This window comes from Homalodisca vitripennis, chromosome 8, assembly GCF_021130785.1.
Source record: "Homalodisca vitripennis isolate AUS2020 chromosome 8, UT_GWSS_2.1, whole genome shotgun sequence".
Classification (NCBI taxonomy): Eukaryota; Metazoa; Arthropoda; class Insecta; order Hemiptera; family Cicadellidae; genus Homalodisca; species Homalodisca vitripennis.
Window position 1 is genome coordinate 31,530,392 of NC_060214.1, and position 22,036 is coordinate 31,552,427.

Here is a 22,036-nt window from a genome sequence, read left to right on the forward strand (position 1 = left end):
GTACTAAATCGATTTCTCGTGAATAAAACTTCCCGGGGGACACAAAGATCAAAATCTTGAGAGTTATTTTAAAAATCGATCGGACATAATGTTCATTTTAAACATTCTCGCATATAATCTAACATTTTAAATTAACATCCAAAAAACGTAATGTAATATATTACGAATTTCAATGCAAAGGAGTTTTCCAGAAAGAATGTTCCTCGTCTGTTAATGCGTGAAGTTCAAGGCTAGACCATGCATTGGCGCGCACTAAACTCTCTCGCTAATCGAAACGGCCTTCCGAGGTCAAAGTAGCGACAGGGCGTTAACACCGCTAAGTGAGCCCTTGTCACGAACTGTATGACCAAGTTGTGGGTGGCTGGATGTAGGTCACGTGGTGTCCAGGGCTGTACCTAGATGTGGGGTCAGAGGGGGCCATGCAAAGTAACAACAAAATTTAATTTGTTTATTAATTATGATGTTTATTTTTTTTAAACACGTGTCTGGCATTTTTGTGCATTTACATTCCTCTGTAAAACCATTATTAGTACACCATTGTTTGCGATCTTTTCTTGAATTCAATGTCGCTTTGCAGTTGTATACGAATTTTAAAATCTATAGCCCATTTTATTAGGATAATTACATGAGTAACTACATCTCACAACAAAACATAATGTATTGTATTTGTTTAGAAAATTTGTATAGGATTTGATTTCTTTATTGCCAATGTTACCCATAAGATCAATGTTAAAATGTTCGCCAACACTCAGCACACTCCCATGGAGTTATATGCACTATTTTGGAACTCCTAGTTGCTTATAAAGAAATAAAGAACCTTAATCCAACTTAAAAGTCTGTAGGTCATTTCGTTCTCGGGCAGACCTTTCTTTGGTTTGTGGAACTAACAGACAGACAGAAATAAAGTTTCCCGTCTTCCTTAGCAAATTTTTGTAAAGGCTATTTTTATTATCTTGTTTATGCAATTAAAAACGTGTTCCTGAGATTTATAATCGATGAGCTATCATAAAGCAATAGAAATCATGCTCTAGTAACATTTTGCTCTAATAAAAATGATTAAAGATAACGAGTAAACATGGAAATAAGTCAGAATTAATTATATAACCCAGATAATCCTAAGTGCCAGGCGGCGATGACGTATGATTGTAGATCTCTTCTTAGTGTACACTAGCAAAAGCATTTATAAAATTTACAAAAAAAATAGTTTCATCTTGATATTAAAACAATATTCACCCTATTCCCATTTCTCACCTCCATTTATACATATATACTCGTATATCTCAAATTTCCCACAATACGATGGGTTTCTACTTCCTTTTCGACCATATATCTCAAATTTCAAGGCAGGGAGCCCCTCTCCTTCTGTTGTTGACAAGCCTTCGACATTGCGCATATTTTAAAAATAGTTTAAGTGGTCTAACAATTCCCACCAACCCCAAGAAAAGTAGGGTTTTAAAGGAAGCCTTTATATAATACAATATCATAATAATTAAAAAGTATGTATGTTTACATACAAATATTCATTAAATTTGTATATAAACGACAATAATAGGCTGATTAAATTTCAATAAAGGTTAAATTACAAAAAGTACTTGCTCCGTAGAGAATTGAACTCGGGTCTCTCGTTTGCCGGGCGAGCATGCTACCACCACAGAGCCATTGATTTTTACGATTCAATTATTTTGTATTTCATCGTTTCTGCCACATATATGTTTAAATAACCAAACTGACATATAAACGGTACACAGATTACTTGTCGACAATTTTTCACATTTATTAAATTTGTTTAAAGAGCAATAGCCTGATTTAATTTCAATAAAGATTAATCACAAAAAATACTTGCTTTGCAGGGAATAAACCCTGGATCTCTCACTTGCCGGGCGAGCGTGCTACCTCTACACCACAGAGCGCTTGCTGTTTACAATTGAGTTATTTTTATTTTACCGTTTATGTCACATATGTCTATTGACATAAAATTGTCATAACTAACAATAATTACATTTTATAGATATATTTTAATACAGTGTTCCTTTTATGGTTTTATTTAACCATTTATAACTTTAAATTTTAAACAGATATATATATATATATATATATATATATATATATATATATATATATTGAACTGCTAAGAAATGTGTAATCAGTCGATTATTATGTGCTTTGTTTGAAATGAAAAGTTTTATTTCCGAAATTTATATTTTTAAAAAGCACGTGGGACATTTTATTTTTGGATACCCTTTTTTTATTTTTTACCTCAATTATCTAGTGTATTTCGTCCCTCGGATACAGATAGCCTACGTTACAAGAAAACATATATTCTCTGTACTTTACCCCAAACGGCCAAAACAGGACAAAACGGGATTAAAGCATGACCTACCACCACTGAAGCTTGCAAAATATGTGTTATACCAGTTTTTTATGTGTATTTTGAAATCCCGAATATAAAGCTGGTAACAGGAAAACGTTGCGTGTTTGGCCCAAAGTATATTGTAAATGACTATGTAATAAATGGCTGATTTTGGGCAACTGTAACTTTATTGAATAAAAAACAACTACACATACGTTTTCAGAAGAACAAAAAACACGAGAGTTTATACATGATTTTTTACTTGTATTTTAGTTTATCTTGTATTTTTACTTTTCAAATTATTACTTGTTCATTGTTTTACCCTGTTCTTTCGAAGTATGCAAGAAATTTCACCAAAGGTTTGAAATACAACTCTCATTTTTCATTTGACAATGTTTGTTTTTCAAAATAAAAACCTATTTTCACACTGATATCGTGATCATAACACACAGCAAAGAAATGAGCTAATTTCAGACCAATTCAGGCTCAACATTAAAAAATTTTTAATTTTGGTCTCAAACTCTTCAATTTACATCCAAATGCAAACAAAAATAAACAGTTTTAATGAGTATTTAAAGGCTTATTTGATCGGAAAGGCTTTCTACAATCTGCACAAGGCTGTCGTGATGAAACCGATAGTGTGTTTTTTACTAGGAATAATAAAAAAATCGTTTTGATTTTCTTTCAGTTTGTTGCTTATAACACGAAAACTATCCTATCCAGAAAAGATTTCAAGAGCGTTAAATTCCCTTCTCGTATCACTGGTCAAAAACATTTGAGTGTTTTACATTTAGTTTGTATGCTCTATTGCAAACAATTGTGTTTCACTGCTTTCGTGTAATTACTTTTTATAGCCTACTCATGTTTTGACTTACAGAGAAAAACTTTGTGTTCTATCGTGTGGAGAAATTATTCTAATTCTTATTAGTTTTTTTTTTTTCAAGGATGCGGGACACAACACCGGCTATGCTGTAAACGTGAACTGTAACGGATTACAATAGTTCATTTGAGAGATAACCAAGTCGACATTTTCTCTGAAATACGGTCATGGCATTCTTTGTGATTGCTTTCAAATGTTACGCCCCTAGATCCTAAAATAGAATTTGAAAAACAAAATGTTATCAATTCCTGATTAAAGTATCAGTGAAATATTGCAGAATAACTTTTTTTTATCTCGAAGACTACTTTTCGCAATCTAGATTTGACTGAAAAAGTTTTACAATAAAAAAAAACATAGGTTGCATGGGAAAGTAACACAATTTAAACTAACTAGCCAAGCTGAGATATATCAAACGGTTGGTATATTTCTAAAAATTATAAAATAAAATTTGTAGTAATATGTCAACATTAGATAATTAATTTTAAATTAATTAATTTAATTTTATGGATAATTTTTATTTTATTGAGTTTCCTAATTAAGTATGTAATATTTTAGTTATTACTGTTTGTTTTGATAATCAACAGAAAATCAACCCAGGGAGGTGTCAAACTCTTTGTACCTCTTTACTCGAAGAAATAAAATATATCATTTTATAATAAACTTAAATAAAATAATGATATTATAATTGAAGTAATTTCATTTACTTATTTAATTTTTCTAAATGTTTCATTGTCAGGGCTGTGATACCCACGTATATTATATTTCAATTGTTAGTATTTAAAACTGAACTGAAATCGCTACCAAAAAGGTTTCAAACTGTACATTGTTGATTATAAAAAACACATAAAATTTAATAAGTACGATCAAATAGAAATAAAATACTATAGTAGTTAAATTATAATAAAAGTAATTTAGTCTTAAAATCTTATATTTGTAAATGTTTCCATTTTATTAGGATTTCATAGTCAAGAGATAAAAATTAGATTATTAATATAAATGAAAACAAACAGAAATTCAATAACACGCGTAGTTATATTATGTCTTTATTGGTTTGGACTAAACACTTTTGAGGGAATAAGGGCTTATATTGTATTTCACATTATAAAATCGTTGACTCGTCTAATTTTACCATTACTCCGGACAAGAGTTGTAAATATATCAAACTATAAATTTAACCTTGAATATCAAGAAACCGAATTCAAAAAATTGGTTTGTAAGATATACTGTTTTCTTTTGCAATGACGTATTACAAGGGGATAGGGTTTGCCATTAAAGATTTTGAATTTTGAGTTAACATTAAAGGTTGAAATACGAATTTAATTTTTTTAAGGCAAACCCGATTGCCTTTTAAGGTGTATTCTGCCCATCCTCATGGGCCCTGGCCTGTGCGAGAATCTTATCAAACAGAATGAGGGGGGGGGGTCGATACAGTACAAGTTGTATGCTACTGATAAAAAGTGCAACGGGTACAGACAGGATTCGAACCTGTGCTATCTCTAACTGAGACTCAAAACCCAACATCTTAGACCGCTCGGCCATCGGCACTCCCAAATGTATTTGTAAAGTAGGTATACATTCGTGTAAAATATTTTAAAATTTAAATGAATTAATTTTTGGTTTTCTGAGGTCTTAGCTTTAAGACTGCATGTTTTTGCAACTATGTCAAACATTTACTGATGCAAACAATAGTTCAAGATTAAGGTAACTTATAGTTACCTTAATCTTGTACACAATTCGTAATAATATAATTGGTAACAACATACCAAAACCTGGACACAATTCCAAACGTACCGTAATGAAATGTTAGTGTTTTGTTTGAGGACGTATAAGGATGTAGTGTACGAGTTTTTCACATCAATTTCCTAGTAAAAACTTCGGAGGGGGGGGTAAAAAAACCATGAATTCTCTTTTTTCTGTATGTTCCCTGTAACTAAAAAACTACGCGTTTAATTCACCTGAGCTGTTCATTTTCACGTTATCCCAATTAAGTAACGGTTGTAAAAGTTATAGAACGTCTGAAAATAAAGAAAAACATTATAAAGAAATTATAATTAAAATCGGGGACAAACTTGTGGGTGATGCAAAGAAGGTACAAATGAGTTCAACAGATTCTTCTTGTGTGTGGCTTGTGAGTTAAATCCTCGACCGTTACAACATCAGATAAATCCCACGCGAAGGCTAGATTCGAGTATCATTAATGGCTCTGGCATCTGCCATTGAAGAAAAGTTAGAACTATTCAAAATTATTCAGCGAATTATACAGAAGCTCCAAGCCAAAAGCTCAAATGATATTAGCTTGATGTCAGTGTATCTCATAAAAAATGCTCTAAGCGTATTTTCATATTTTTATCCCTTATCTCAAAAAGGAGTTTTTACCTCACTCCTTAAAACCGCGAAAGTTAATCCAGTTTTCAAAAGGACGATCCCGGTTCCACAAAAACTACAAGCCTGTCTCAATATTGCCAATTTTGCAGTATTTGGATAAACACAACCAACTTTCAGATGAAAAGTTTGGGTTCAGGAAAGATAAATCGACTATAGACGCTGTTGTGAGTATGGTCGACTTGATTGTCGAGGGATAAGAACATTGAAATACCATAATATGTACGTTTCTCAACTTGTCAAAGGCATTCGACTTTGCTGACCACAAAACTCTGCTCGAAAACTGAATCGAGGCGTGCCATATTTGCGGCTTAGATAATTTCTAAGTGACAGAACTCAAGTTGTCCAAACCTCAAATCAACTTTCAAATCCAATTCAGTTGAGATAAGGACTTCCGCAGGGACCAATTCTCAGTCCAATTCTGTTTCTCTTATGTGTCAATGACTACTACATGGACAAGTCTTGCAGTGTGTTGATGACATGATTCTATGTTTCAGTAAAGAATTAAAATCTCTTTTGTTGAAATCAACAATTGTGTTCAGCATTTTAACATCCTCAATCACAAAACAAACACATCAAAATCATGAATTTTTGCTCTGCGGCCGGCAGACTCAGAATGTGATCCTGCCGTCATGTTAGTAGATTTAATTCTGGAAGAAGTATACAGCAATAAATTCCTTGAAAAACGTCTAGATCGATGGTTAGCCTGGAATGACCACATTGACCATTTTGCGCCAAATTATCTTCAGGCATTCAAGTTTCCCCCCACCTTACCTATGGAGAGATATTGTGGGGTGCCTATGCAAACAACCAGTTTACGATAGATTTTTTTTAAGTTAGGAAAAATGCATTTATGCACACTGGTGTCCAGCCTTTAGTGTGGGACTCACAAAAGACGTGAACTACCCTAAGAACCTCCTCTACACTTCAGGATTCTAACCCGGAAACAGAGTGTCACATTACTTCAGGTTAGGTCTGATTTTAACCTAAGCCCTCAGGGTTCTTGCAGTTGGGGAGAGTGTTCAAAGTGCAGAAGCAAGCGATTCGAATAATCGCTCATTTGCATTTCAGAGAGTCTTGTAGAGACCATACAAACTGGCTGTTTACTCTTCCAAGTCTCTACATTTCCAAAACTCTGTTCTGTTCTGTACATCTAAATGTGCCATGGCAGCTGACCAAGCCATTCCTTCGTATGAGACCAGAGGCAGAGGAAACTACCGAAATGGTAAACACAGAACTATGGTTTATAAACATCTGCCGTCACAAGCAGGTGTTCACGTCATCAACAAGCTGCCCAAAGGGAGAAAGAATGCCGCAGCACCCAATGTGCGTTTGAAACTCTTTTTAGCGTCACAAGCATTTTATGATGTTACTAAATGTTTGGCATTTGAATGGGAGATCACACAATCAGAAGAGTGACTCCGGCGCTAGTCAATGTGGATAATTGGCAAATGGTTGAAGGATGCGCGAATGTTAAAGTATGTTTGAGTGTGATCCTCATGTGGTGATGTACGCAATTTTAGCTGTGAAGTGACATATAGACGTTTTCTACACATGTAAATTGTGTCTCCGCAATAAACATTGATTGATTGACATTAACTGTTTATTTACTTGAACCTAGAACACAATGTGTATTTAAATTTTGAAGTAAAGGTAAAAATATATTTATATTACATAAATGCATTTTACTGGTTAACTTAAATTTTGCAATCTTTTTCGGTTATATCATCTCATTTGATACGTTTCATGTTCCTCACAAACTGTTACTGAAAATTGCATAACATAGCTATGTAGCATGAAACGTTCCATGTCCATCAGAGTGGTGACTTACGTCGGTATTGTTAAAAACAAACTGGTTGATTTGTCAATACTGCCTTTCAGTCTGAGGTATCTCAGGCCTAGCAGCTTCATCATAAGTAGCTAAATATCCCAACTTGCTCAAGGACCCAAAATTCTTATATGCCTGTACATATCTACATAGTATCAACACATACCATAAAGAGCAACGGAAACGATTTTAGACGTATAGCAAGCATAACAGCGTAAATTAACCCCTAGACTGGGCCAGGAATTCAGTAGATCACATTTATTGATAAAAATTATTAAACTGTTGTAATTAAATCTTAGAGTGTATAACTTTCAAAATTATTTTCTAGCTATTTTTAGAATTCTTCTTCTAAAGACGTAGCCAGCGAGGGGTCCAAGGAGTATCGAACAGCCCCCCCATATCCAATGGTCTCAATTACTTCTTTTAGGAAACGATTATTATTATTGAATTAATTCAGTATTCCTAACCTGTACTGCTGAAAGATCGTTCTCAACAAAAAAACGCGTCAAGAACTTTTTAAGGAACAAAATGGGATCTTCCTCTCTGTCCACTATGGAAAAATATCAGTTGTCTGGACCCCCCCCTCCAATTTTTCATGGGTACGTTCTTGTGTCAAGTGAAAACCGATTAAATACGTCTGTTTTTGGAAGATTTTAATATGATATTTTGGCTTATCTTTTATGGGGAATGATACGGAAAGGTCCTGGAGGAATGATTTGAAAATGTTATTGTGAAAAAGAGAATTATAGAACACACTATAAAGCAGAAACTTTATTATTTTTAATTTTTATGCGTTTTAGAAATTGGTATCTTTTGGGGATAGAAATACGTTGTAAGGAATACACTTTAAAAATAAATAAAAACATATTGTAGACTAAAAGTATTAAGTTGTATAAACTATTAAGATTAACTTATACAAGCAGACTTTTCAAACACTTTTCTTCGCGGTGTGCGTAGTTTTACGAAAATATCCAATTAGTCAAATTTGGGGAACAACTTTAGCCTTTCCTGAAGCTACAAACTGTAACTAAATACAGTGTCAAGGGAAGCCATTAGAAAGATTGCTGCTTGGTATTATAGTTTAAGTTTACTACGGCTATAAACTATAATTAATGAGCCATTATATCGATTACACGAGACTTTGTGCCTGCCATTTATAAATCCTCTGTTAAATCATTCATCACGTGTTCCAGAGGGCAGACTGCATTTATTATTTACTGCAATGTTCTCTTTGCCCAGTTATCTTTTAACGCGCGAGTTTTTGCGACTTGTATTACAAAATTCGTTGTTTATGGTTAATATTGATTTAAGTAGTCCAAACCCGGCTGTACTCATAAACGTCATTTACCGATTTGGAATATTTATTAGATGTTCAATACGCTGTATTGACAGATACTTGCTTTTAGTCCAATGAGAACTATTTAAAACTCAACATACGTCCTTAATATTTGCCTTAAAATTATTGGACTTGTTTTATTTTAAAGATATAATCAATACACATATTTTATTGGGTTTTCCAAAAAATCCCAATTCTTTTGTACTATCATTTAAATACTTCAAAAGCAGGCTTTTACAATTTACAAGAAAATAAAAAAAAGCTTTTTGATACGCATCTTGATAATATCTTGAAAATGAGAGATCTTTCATAATTGTATGACAAGAATAAGTATGTTAACTTGTTTGTAGTTCAGAATTGTTCTAAGAGAGTAAAAATCAACAACTTATTAAACCTCGTCTACTTTAACGGCCTTATTTTTAGAATAAATAAATGTAAATTTGTTTTGTATAAATACGGAAGATGTCTTATTTTAAATATATAATTAACCTGTATAGTATATAATTATAGTAACAAGATAATTTATAACAGTTATAGTAACTAATCCCAAACTAAGATAATTTTAGTTTTAATTATCTAAAAACACATCCGAATGCTTTATTTTTGTTCGATATTACTCGCTGTTCCGAAAAAATCTCAAATTTATTTGTACTTCCCTGTTTCAATATTGTAATAAAAATGCCTTAACTAAAACTAAAAGTGTGTATATGCATATTAATTATTTATTTAGTATGGGATTTTAAAGTTATACGCTACGATTTATAGCAAAAGCCTAAGAGAGCATAAGGTTTAACATTGTTATGAGGAGTACATACATTACAAAGGTAACTTTTACAGCTCGAAATATCATATCCCATGATCAAACATTAAATTTCAAAATTTAGGGAATGCGTTACGGTACGTGTGTACTAAAAGAATGTTTAATGTTTAAATGAAATTTTAAAATATTAGCACAACACAAAACCCGACTCCGTCCCAGAGCCGGCCATACAGATTTTAGCCACATCAAAAACATTTAAAAACTCCAAAACCTAGTTTTTGAGAATACGTAAAGAATACCACGGCTAATTTATAGTACCCAACATGTGTTTAAAACAATAAGCTTCTTTAAATAAATCTATGTACAATATTTTCAAGCAATTACTTCCACTGAGGAGGAGACTATTTACTAATGATATGGAACAGTTTTTATAGATTATTTAATTTGGCTAGGGAATATGCTAATTTTGCAAAAGTGAAATCATTACGTAACTAATGAGAAGATTTTTTTCAGCAACATACTGTAATTCACATACAAATCAGGAAGCATTCACACGGAACTACTCCTGTGAGCGGAATCATGTACTGGCCATCATCAGTTTGGCACGATCAATACAGTCAATCAAGGAAAAGGTGCAAAGAATGTTGTGGCCATGATTATGACCGACAACGTTCAAAGGTTAAACTGTGTCTATGTGCTCCTCGCCGCGTCACATCGGTCAAACTCATTTATTATCTGCTGGATTCTGCTTTATCATGCTGGGCAAACGGTTTCATGCAATCCCGACTGCAAGGATAAGAATGATTTGGGACTTCCTCAGAGGACTGTATTAGGTCCAATTTTTTTCCCAGTCACCATCTACAAAATGTCTTCCATTTGTTTGAAGTTTATTTTTGACGATAAAAGCATTGTGAAGGAAACAGGATTTTTCTGGACATTTGCCATCGTTCAGTGAAATAAAAAATCAGTAACACTTCGTTTCGAGATCTGCAATCTGACCTCATCTTCTGGTAAATAACTAACCTAATACATAATTACAAACTAGGTTAAAATAAACAAATCACACCAAAGCGTTGTGAGCGTTCCTGACTTAGGCGTGTCACAATGCTTTGGTATGATTTGTTTATTTTAACCTAGTTTGTAATTTATGTATTAGGTTAGTTATTTACCTGAAGAAGAGATCAGATTGCAGATCTCGAAACGTAGTGTTACTGTTATTTTGTTTCACTGAACAACGGCAAATCCCCGGAAAAAATCCTGTTTCCTTCTTCCATTTGTAGGAAAGTGTATTTACCGATAATACAACAGTAACTTTCTTCAATTGACATAATTCTTGGTGGATGATAAAACCATTTATATATACGACTCCAGGGTTGTTATATTAAAGGACTGTGACGACATTTTAAAACTATTAATCCAGCCAAAAACCAACATTTCACCACCCAGTCGGTTGTACTGGCAGCCATTTTGAATTTGGCGCCAACTCCGAGCTTTATATCAGCAACGTGCAGACGGAATTACAACTACCGGCAATGTAGTATTGTAAATAGCAGTATTATAAATCGAAGATTCGAACAATGAATACTAACAGTTGTACTAGTGTTCAAAAATAACATCTATCCCTGTGGTTTGAATGTCTCATTGTTCTCCACTATCAAGTGTGACGCAATCAACGCTAGTGCCTGCATGATAATGTGACGGAAACACTACAATAGATGTAACAACAAACTGCCACCAGAATATAAACATTTCACGGCCTCATGAATCATTGTTTAGACTACAGTTCGCTTGTTCGATTCGTATTCATCGAGCACGTTTTATTTATAGCCATTTGGACTTCGAGTATTTTAGTGGCTCCAGATGAAACCCAACAGCAAAATCGTGAGCGGTCTACAGACTTTTGGTTACGATGTGAAGAAAGCAATAGGCAGGGGAGTTGAGGAAGCGAAAGTGATAAACGGGAACGTGTTTAGTGCCAAAACTATTCATATAGTGACAATAATTCAGATGCGTTAGTAATATAAAATTAATCACTCAGTGTCTTGGCCTGTCTTTTTGTTATAATAAATTTGCCTCTTTAATAGGGCTAAAGAAAATAGAAAACCATATAAAGAGGTTGAGTTATCTTTACATGTATTGTCATTCTTTGAAGGTAGGAGAGATACAATTTTCTGTTTATCTGGCCTATGCATAATAATTAAATTTCCTTCATATACTTTGTTACATTCAGATAAATAAGTATGCATTAATAAATATTTAATACATACTTAGACTACATATACTGTAATTGTAGTCCTGTTGGCTACTCAATACTACATATACTGTAATTGCAGACCTGTTTGATATTCAGGAATATATATACTGTAGTTGTAGTTCTGTTGGCTACTCAGGACTACATATACTGTAATTGTAGTCCTGTTGGCTACTCAATACAACATATACTGTAATTGCAGACCTGTTTGATATTCAGGAATATATATACTGTAGTTGTAGTTCTGTTGGCTACTCAATACTACATATACTGTAATTGCTGACCTGTTTGATATTCAGGAATATATATACTGTAGTTGTAGTTCTGTTGGCTACTCAGGACTACATATACTGCAATTATAGTCCTGTTGGCTACTCAATACAACATATACTGTAATTGCAGACCTGTTTGATATTCAGGAATATATATACTGTAATTGTAGTTCTGTTGGCTACTCAGGACTAGATATACTGTAATTGTAATCCTGTTGGCTACTCAAGACTACATAAACTACAATTAACAAGCTCAAGTCAAGAACTGACCAAGTACATCACTTATTTTTATTTATTTTTTTTTTTTCAAATTACCTTACATTGTTTTGAGAAATAAATACACCAGTGTGTTACTAACATACAAAGGAAAAACTGAGAAAAAACTTTAAAAATTACGAAAAGTAATAACTAATTAAGAAGGTTTTTTGTCATTCTCCGAAAATTTAATTTTTGTTACATAGGCAGTTCTTGACTTGACCCATTCAATTGTAGTCATGTTATTCAGGACTACATATACTTTCATTGCAGTCCTGTTGGCTACTCAGGACTACATATACTGCAACTGTCCTATCACCTATGGGATATTCATGTAGCTTAACTCAGGAGGTGCAAACAGACAAATACCTGCAAGATGACGTGGGGATTCTGGTCAGTCAGTCTCATCGGTATTATGTACTTTAGCGGCAAGGGTTTAAAAAATACTGCACACACCTTGCTTCAAAACCCGGCGATATGTGTGTTTTGTGACGTAAATTTTATTTTGTGCTTCTCTTGGTGTGGTGCTTTGTTATAGGATGTTTATGTACAACTCTTTGTTTTCAATGTTGACTTTGGTGCGTTAATCTCCATGTCTGAAATGTTTACTCTGTTACATTCTTGAGAACCGGTTGTACTGTTGGCTATCTTTACTTTAACCCCATAAGGACCATGCTCTCGAACACTTTACGCCCTTTATTAATCCGTAAAATTATGGAAGTTGTCTAATTTTTTTGTGAAAACGAAACAGTTGTATCTCAAGGGATGACAATCAAATCAAAGACATCATTGTGGCAAAAGTTCGTTATCTTGGCTACATCAGTTCATTTATCCGACATTTTTCAGACACAAAAATAATTCATTTTAATACGTAACAATAAATACTTATTCTAACTTTGTTTTTAAGGAGTGAAAATGCGGTATAGAAAAGTTCAAATGAACATAAATGTTAAAAAAGTAAAAAACATATTTACCTTCATTAGTTTTTAAAAATGTAATCCGAAAAAGTTTGCAACACTTTGGCCCTTCAAGTAATAAGTACCTCTCCGAACAAAATCGCTTCCGCACGCGCACGCATATAGGATGAAGTTCAGGGGCCCAAGTCCCTTCCCAGAAATTTTGTAAAGCGAAACGTTAAAATTTCACCCTGTTTGTTTTAGGCTAGAACACATTTATGAGGTCTTAAAGCTAAAAAATTTACCAGTGAAAAATGTTCAAACCCCTGTTTTAGAGGGTATTTTATACTTTCTAAACACCCAGTTTGTCAGCCCACTTAAAATATTTTTTATATGCGCCATTGAGTGCATACCTATACTGTATAGTTGTTACATTAATTCTTATTTGATTTAATTTCTTTTGTCTGATCCTTTCTTAGCAAAGTAGGCACAAAGTCCATTTTGCTATCACAAACTAATGGTATGATAAGGATGCCCTTAAGATAGCTAGCGTTTTCTTTTGTTGCTCCTTATCAGCAATTCTCAAACATTTTGTAAAGAAGATAACAAGATACTCGTATACAAGATCTTGAGTCAAACGGTTTGGAACTGCTTAGTGGTCGTGATCCTGATCCACCGTTCAGTTTTCTTAGTGATGATGGATCCTAACAAGTCATTACTATTATCAGATTATCATTAGATGCTGTCATCATCATCAGACTTGCACCAGGGAGTATGTCATTGGAAGAAGATCCAAGGAGCTTGCTCTTACGGATATGGGAAGTCGGCCGTCGTTTCCAGGTATCCCACTCAGTGACCCAACGGCAAAGGTCAAGATATAGGAAATTACACTAGAAGATCCGGGCAAGGTCGTCGCAAAGCCCCATCACTGGATGAAGATTGATCCATACAGCTACAAGCACTCAGAAATCGTCAAATTACATCATCACCAATGCTAAGTACCATGATTTCTGCACAAACTGATAGCAAACAATCGAGTGAAACTGGACTGCATTACAGATACCCATTAAAAGTTGCATGGAGTGACTTGGAGACATAAAATTGGCAAAAATAAATATGCTGGGGTCCATCGAAACTGGAGATTCAAGCAATAACAAAGAGTATTCTTCACGGATGAGTATACATTCACTCTGTACACAATTGACAAACGAAATAAGACGTGGAAACGAGAGATTCGACCCTGTGCACACGTTCTGTTTTGTTGTTTTTGTTTTCTTTTTTTTAGGTACATCACTCATGGTATGTGGAAGAATTTCCTTGGGTGAGAAAAACGCACTGTTTTTCTTCAGGAACGGTGGTTTGACATCTCAAAAGCACATCGACGAGGTGCCGCGCTCTCATGTTCTTGAAAGAGCACACGCTAGAATTCATTTAGATGCAAGATAGAGCACACCCTTAAACCGACAAATATAGCTAAGTTTAAAAGCAAAACAAAAATAGTTATTTTTCAACACCTATGGATGTAGCTATGGTGGAAAGGGTTAATTCAATGTGAATATTGGGTTTATTTTCAGTTCACCTTCCTCCTAGGTCAGCATTTGGAAACTGCCGCTTTCACAGACTTGACTGTTGGAATTTGCAGTCATGATGGCTCCAAGAAATCCAAAACAGACGGCGACGAAACAGCTCAAAATGAACTCCTCACATGGTTTCGACATCAGTGACACCTAAAATATAAAATATGGTGTAGTCTAGGTGAAGAGGTATTCTCATTTTCTCGTCAGGTGCACTCGTACTTCTCAGATTCCAAGAGTTAAGTCTTTTACAGCGTCAGATTCCAGAAGCTGAACTAAAAGAAAGCTGAAGTGGTGCTAAACTCAACATTCACATTCAATCACCTCTTCCCACCACAGTTACGTCATGTCTATAGTGAAAAATTTCACACTTTTATCTTCAACCGTTACTGTTTGCCCCTTATTAGTTATAGGCCTAACTTTAAGGTAATGTCTGTAATTTCAACGTGAAGTGATACAATTGTTTTTCTACCTTTTTTTATTCAAGGAAGTTATCTTAAAAGGCTATGGATGTAACTTAAAATGTTATGAAAACCATATTCGATTGGACCGTCTCATTTACTTTACAGACTGCACAAACACAATTCAAGAAGCACACAATCTAACTTATCACTTTACTCTACTGTGTAATCTGGGTATTTTTCCTGCAGCAAGATACTCCTGGTCAGAGACCTATCGCTGTACAAGATGTGACCCACTATCTCTAACTGATAAAGAGCAAAGCGGTTGAGATAATAACAGGCATGGTTGAAATAAACTTATGCCGCTCACTAATCATAGTCCTCGAACGCAATAAATAAATTTAAATGTCTTAGAACACACCCATATAAATAGTGATTTAATAATTTTCTCCGTCATACTTTCCAGTGTATCTGAGGATGACGTTATAACGTGTAGATACGCTGTAAAATTTGGAATGTATGATCACAGAGTACATATTGTTGTATATATAGATATATGATATTCTATAGATATTCTATAGAAATATGCTATGATGGAGGTGAGTAGTTAAATTACTATTTAAATGCCAATAAGCATTTCAAGACTAGAGGAATGTGTAATTAAAACACTGGTAGTCAAACTAAAATTCGCAGGTTTGAATGTCCAAACTGTTTTTGAAACAATAAGCTGAGTATTAATGTGCATACTCGATAACGTCTAAGAAAAGGTTTAACATTTTAATAGATAAAAATCAACATATCCCGATACAAAACAGCCATTTTGCAGACAAACGGAATAGCCTTTTAACTCTTTACCCTAAAATCGATTCACTTCTTCCTTGGAAACAGGAAAAATTACTGACTGCAGTAGCTCTGTACATCCTAGAAGCAGTTATTTATGCCAGTCAACAAAACCTGACAAGAGGAGCTGATGTACATTCCTACAACACAAGGGCGGCACAAAATTATACACTTCCAACCCATCGACTGACCCTGTTTGAAAAACAACCCACATATACCGGAACAAAATTTCTAAACATCCTACCACAAGAGGTCAAAAACACCACAAGACAACAGCAGCTCAGAAGAAAACTGACTACCTGACTTCTTCACCGCCCTTACTACTCAATTGAGGAATTCCTGGACTGGAGGAGAAATGATGAATCAACACCTCTTCAACTGACCTGAATTAATACATATTTACATTATTTGTATACCTATGAAATGACACCATTCTGATCTCAAAGATTATGAATAAAGCATATTGTCTATTGTCTAATGTCTATTGGACCACAAGAAACCTACACACCAAGTTTCTAATCTCTAGCGTAAATTTTAAAGATTTTTCGCACAGGCGTACTGCCAGACAGACGGACTACCATTTTATCTTTTGATTCCAAAATAAATACAGTTCTCTCTTGGTCCAAGAGGAACTTATGTAACAAATTTCAAGTCTCTGGGACCTTTCTAACAAGAATTATCGCACAAACAGTCAATAACTAGATTTAAAGATGGGCCTGTTGGGTCCTTACAAATGTAAAAATTTGACCTTTGACCTTTATTCGTTTACAAGCTACTAAACTATTTGTATATACGTTGTTTTAAAGGAAGAACTTCAGCTCCATCAGGACTTCGGAGCCATGGCAAATTTGTATTAGGCCTACACGCAAGTAATATTAATTGAGGTGGGGTAGATGCGAGATGAGTCATGCTACGTCATGAGTCATGTTCTGTCAAATGTTTGGTCCGCTTCAATATTTATTAGTAATATTTTTATTTACAGTTCAATTTGCTTGTCGACCTCCTCATATTTTACTGGCTGCATCTAATTGTCTTGTGAACCACACGCCGTACACACTATAGCTCGGCTGTACACCACCAATACTAAACATACGAATCGTCTGCGATTCGGAATGATAGGCTACTAAAAGCCATTATGCAAACGCTAAAAACGTATAAGCTAAGATATGAGGCTCGTTTTATTGGTTGAGCGTTAGCGAAGCCTATCATCTGAAGGCTGGCAAACAGATCGTTTGTCTGCACGATACATTAAGAACAAATGTACCTATAAATTGACCATCGGGATTGGTCTGAGCGTTAGTGAAGGCTGGCAAATTTTATCTTCTGATCGTCTCTCTGCACGATACATTAAGAACGAATGTACCGGTACTTATAAAATGACCATCGGAATTGGTCTGAGCGTTAGTGAAACCTATCTTCTGAAGGCTGGAAAATGTTATTTTCTGTTTGTCTGTCTGCACGATACATCACGAACGAATGTGCCTATAAATTGTACATCGGAATTGGTCTGAGCGTTAGTGAAGCCTATCTTCTGAAGGCTGGAAAATGTTATTTTCTGTTTGTCTGTCTGCACGATACATCACGAACGAATGTACCTATAAATTGTACATCGGAATTGGTCTGAGCGTTAGTGAAGCCTATCTTCTGAAGGCTGGAAAATGTTATTTTCTGTTTGTCTGTCTGCACGATACATCACGAACGAATGTGCCTATAAATTGTACATCGGAATTGGTCTGAGCGTTAGTGAAGCCTATCTTCTGAAGGCTGGAAAATGTTATTTTCTGTTTGTCTGTCTGCACGATACATCACGAACGAATGTGCCTATAAATTGTACATCGGAATTGGTCTGAGCGTTAGTGAAGCCTATCTTCTGAAGGCTGGAAAATGTTATCTTCCGTTCGTATAGTTTTCTACCACTGGCAAGGCTGGCTGGCCCCATTAGTCATATGTCTGTCTATGTGCCTTTTTGCTTTTTCTGTATATCTCTAGAAGTAATTGAGCCACGTACTTGAAATTCGGAATGAAACTTTATTTCTGCATGTAGACAATGTTATGTGGAATTAATGGAATTTTGCAGAGCGCCTTTGAAGCTTAGGCTGATAAAAAATATTGAGAAGAGTGCGTGGCTTACCATGTCTGCCCTTATACATCAAGAAATAAATATCTTGTTTATGTCCCCATAAGACTTAACGGGTTTGAGTGTAAGGATTTAATAGGGTTTACTTTAATCTAAAAATTTTCCAAATATAGCCAGAAACATCTATCACGCAGGGGACTGGCAACATTTTAGGGGTTCTGAAATGAGTTGTATATTTGAAATTGTACATGAAACTTTAGCAAAGCTTGTTACACGATACGTGGTCTGGCATAGGCTGCTTACTACTGCCTTATTTTTACAATATCAATTGATGATACGAATCAAGCATTTTACTGTATGATGAGTAAATATTAATATCTCACTGTATTCATTTATAACGTTTTATTAGAGTTTTTTTCTTTATTTCTCATAGTGGTGTATAGTGTAGTAATAGTAGTTGTAGTTGCATATGTATATGTTGCTTACGTAATGAAATGTTTTTTGGTCAGCCTGTGCAATATTATAAAAATTGTATCGGTCATTTTTATTTGTGAGAAATAAAGTTTCTTTCTTTATTTTATTTAGGTGGTTGACTACGTAAGATGGGGGGGGGGAGCAAATAATGTGAAGTATTGGTTGATGGAAGGTTAGACATTTTTTTTTATTTAAAAGCATATTTGAAATGTGATATTAGAAGAGTGTGACTGTTTTGGTGGGATATATACTGATGAGCCATCTCTTGGCATCGACAAATCATCATAGTGCCCGTGGAAACACTACAAGCTATATAGTTGCCATGGAGTTGTTTTGTGTTGCTAAGCAACCAAGAAGGAGGGACCAGAGGCTACCTGACTAGCATTCCAGTTGCCTTTCACGGTTCATCGTACTTCCTTGGCGTTACTGTTGCTCGAGTGTTCCTAGAATACAAGGATGGGTCCGAAGAAGAAAGGAAAAGGAAGCAAGCTGGCGCGGATGTCGGAGGAAGAACGGATAAGATACATGCAGCATAGGGCCGCCATAGAGGAAGAGGCGCGGCGAAGGAAGGAACAGCTGATTGCCACTTATATGAAGGTGAGCCGATAAAGCCGTACCAGAGATAAGGGTATCTCATTCATAACGTCACTGCTGGTACGAAAACAACTTGTGAATTTATCAAGCGCCTTCAAATAAGAGCAGTACACAAGAGAAATTTGATTGCAGAAAAATAATTGAAGGAGTTTTATCTTTTGATCAATATTGCGATTGTCTTCCTAGTTATAACGGCAAATAGTTATGATAACGTAATCTATTTACTACGAAACGTAAAATTTAATCTTTTGCTCCAGTTTTTAATGAGCGGGAAAGGGAATGGATTAAACAAAATTCAACATTTGATTACACTTATGTATACCTTTTTAATTTCATATTCCACAATTACTTAAAATTCTTGATTACTGAACTTCTCATTTATTAACACAATTATTACTCTCAGTGGTTACATTTGTGTTCAATTTTGATCACTACGTAATCAATTTTTGTTTACAAAGTACCAGTGGCGTACCCAGGATTTCAATTTGGGGGCCCAACTTATTTTGAGATGCTGATTTGATTTTGAGAACTTCATTATATTTCGCGCAATGATATAAGTTTTTATTAGTAGACAGATATATTTTTATTTATTTAACATGAACATAATTTCAAAAAATATATTTAACAGACTTACGTTTTCTATACTGTACAAAAAGGCACGTTACATTTCTATAGTTTAAAAGTAATTATCTACGTATTTTATTAATATTTTAACATTGCCATCAATACGATTTACAGATATTTTTAATACATCACAATCACTATTCTAGTAAATAAATGATAATGTGCCATTTTATATTAATTGCGTTGTAAGTTTATAGAACAAATCTTACTATTTTATAATAGATTAATCTCTGAATGTGTTGTTAAGCACCAATCTCGAGGGTTGGAACAACTCGGCAAATTATACTTTAAAAATATTCGCCCTTAGAGGATTTTTATAAAGAGAAAATCGAAAATTTTGTTCGGATATTTCAGAATTCGGAGTTATAATGACAATGTTAAAGAAATTTAACTGTCAGTAAGCAGCTGCTGACACTTTAAGTTGAAATTCGCCGAAGGGACAGAAACATTTGCTTATATACAAATTCCAGAAAATATGAAATATAGGCTACAGTGCTTTGTAAGTAGTATAATGCAGATTGCTAATATGGAATTACTATTCTAACCTGTACTACATATTGCACCAGTGTCTTATTTCAATCGTCTAGTAGCCTATATTGGAAGTAGGCTACTATTAAACGCTGTTATAAAGCTGTGAATGTTTGCACGTAAGGTTCTGTACTCTAAACTGGTTGGCTCCTTGATATTGTGTATGCCATTTCTACATTGGATTCAGGAAAAACATGTGGATAGACGCAAACATGCCTCACCGAACCGTTCTTTCCCACACTACTGTCAGAAGAACACAAGACCTCTATCACGCAAAACACGTTATACACGATTATTTCTAAATATACAATGGACTTAATTTCCACTCTTCTCCTCAATCCTTTTTCGAAGCAGAACACAAGCAACGATAGTAAAAGCTTTTTGTCCGAAGTAGTCCTTTTCGTGTGTAGGCTAGGCTATGCACGAAGTAGTTCCATACGTGTATATGCATTTTCTTGAGTAGTGGAAAAATCAAATCACTTATATCACCAGATATATTTTAGACTGGAAGTAGCCACTTTTAAATCTAAAGTTAGTTTTCGGGACGTGTATATGAATATATGTTCTTGGTAAACCGTAAATTAGAGGGGAAGTAAATTTTAAAAGGCCGTAATAGACACTGCCTTAACGTCTCAGTCCTACGCTCAATATATAAACGCTCAATAATATCATAAACGCTCAATAATATCATAAACGCTCAATAATATCATAAACGCTCAATAATATCATAAACGCTTCAATAATATCATAAGCTCTCAATAATATCATAAACTCTCAATAGTATCATAAACGCTGCAATAATATCATAAACGCTTCAATAATATCATAAGCTCTCAATAATATCATAAACCCTCAATAGTATCATAAACGCTTCAATAATATCATAAACTCTCAATAATATCATAAACGCTTCAATAATATCATAAAAAGAATGCTACTCCATTCGATTTTGGAAATTTTGTGCAAAACCGCGGGTAACTGCTAGTTAATAATATAATAAAACGCAATAGCATTGTAAGTCTTTTTACCTAAATTCCATAATAATTCACAATATTTTTCATAGTTCTTATTTATATTATGTATCACATAAATTATTAATAATTGTTTGAATTTTAGTTTTATAAATTAAATTTTTAAATATTCACATTTTTACTTTAAATTTACTTAACATACAACAAAAATTGTTTTAATAAAAATGAGAAAACAAGATTTAACAAGTAAACGATTGCAATGAAAAAGAAACATCCTCTCGTTAAAAAATGTTTATACAATAATTTGTTTAGGTGAAGGACACACGTATTTTCCTATTGAAGAACTTAACGAGTCTTTTGACTTTGTGTGACTTTCACTTTAATTTCTCTAGGCATTGTCATTGACGCTTATCTATTGACGTCAGCCTGTCTTCACTTGCGGTACGAGTATAAGTAACAACATTTCAGCCTGAGAAGGATCTTTCGACGGATGAAGTTATAACTGGATTTCATCATTATTAACAGAATTTGTAAATGAAATGGAATGGAGTCTATTTACAAAGGTGGAGTTACGACTAAAGGGTTTCATCCGGCACTAAACCTCAAAACAATATAAAAATTACAAAAAAGTGTTATAGATATATTATAAAAACATAAAGAAATTTAAAAAATTCTCACAACCCTTAATCATAACTACTGAACCCTTCTGGTCAAAGCGATGAAATAAAATAGAACAACTGTTA

At 34.2% G+C, this 22,036-nt stretch overlaps 2 protein-coding genes across 3 annotated transcripts in view; one reads left to right on the forward strand and one right to left on the reverse strand.

Moving 5' to 3' along the window:
• LOC124367483 overlaps positions 1–22,036 on the reverse strand; it is an 88,792-nt gene that overhangs the window by 53,373 nt on the left and 13,383 nt on the right. The window lies entirely within an intron of this gene.
• Positions 1–22,036, forward strand: part of LOC124367481 (dynein regulatory complex subunit 2-like) — an 84,266-nt gene that overhangs the window by 42,201 nt on the left and 20,029 nt on the right. Inside the window, exon 1 of one of the 2 annotated variants that reach the window (XM_046824329.1) lies at positions 18,966–19,173. The exons of the other annotated variant lie outside the window; for it this stretch is intronic. Within the exon in view, the coding sequence (XP_046680285.1) occupies positions 19,033–19,173 (141 nt within the window). The 5' untranslated portion in view covers positions 18,966–19,032. Of the gene's footprint in view, positions 1–18,965; positions 19,174–22,036 lie in introns of those variants that run through there. 2 annotated transcript variants of the gene reach the window in all.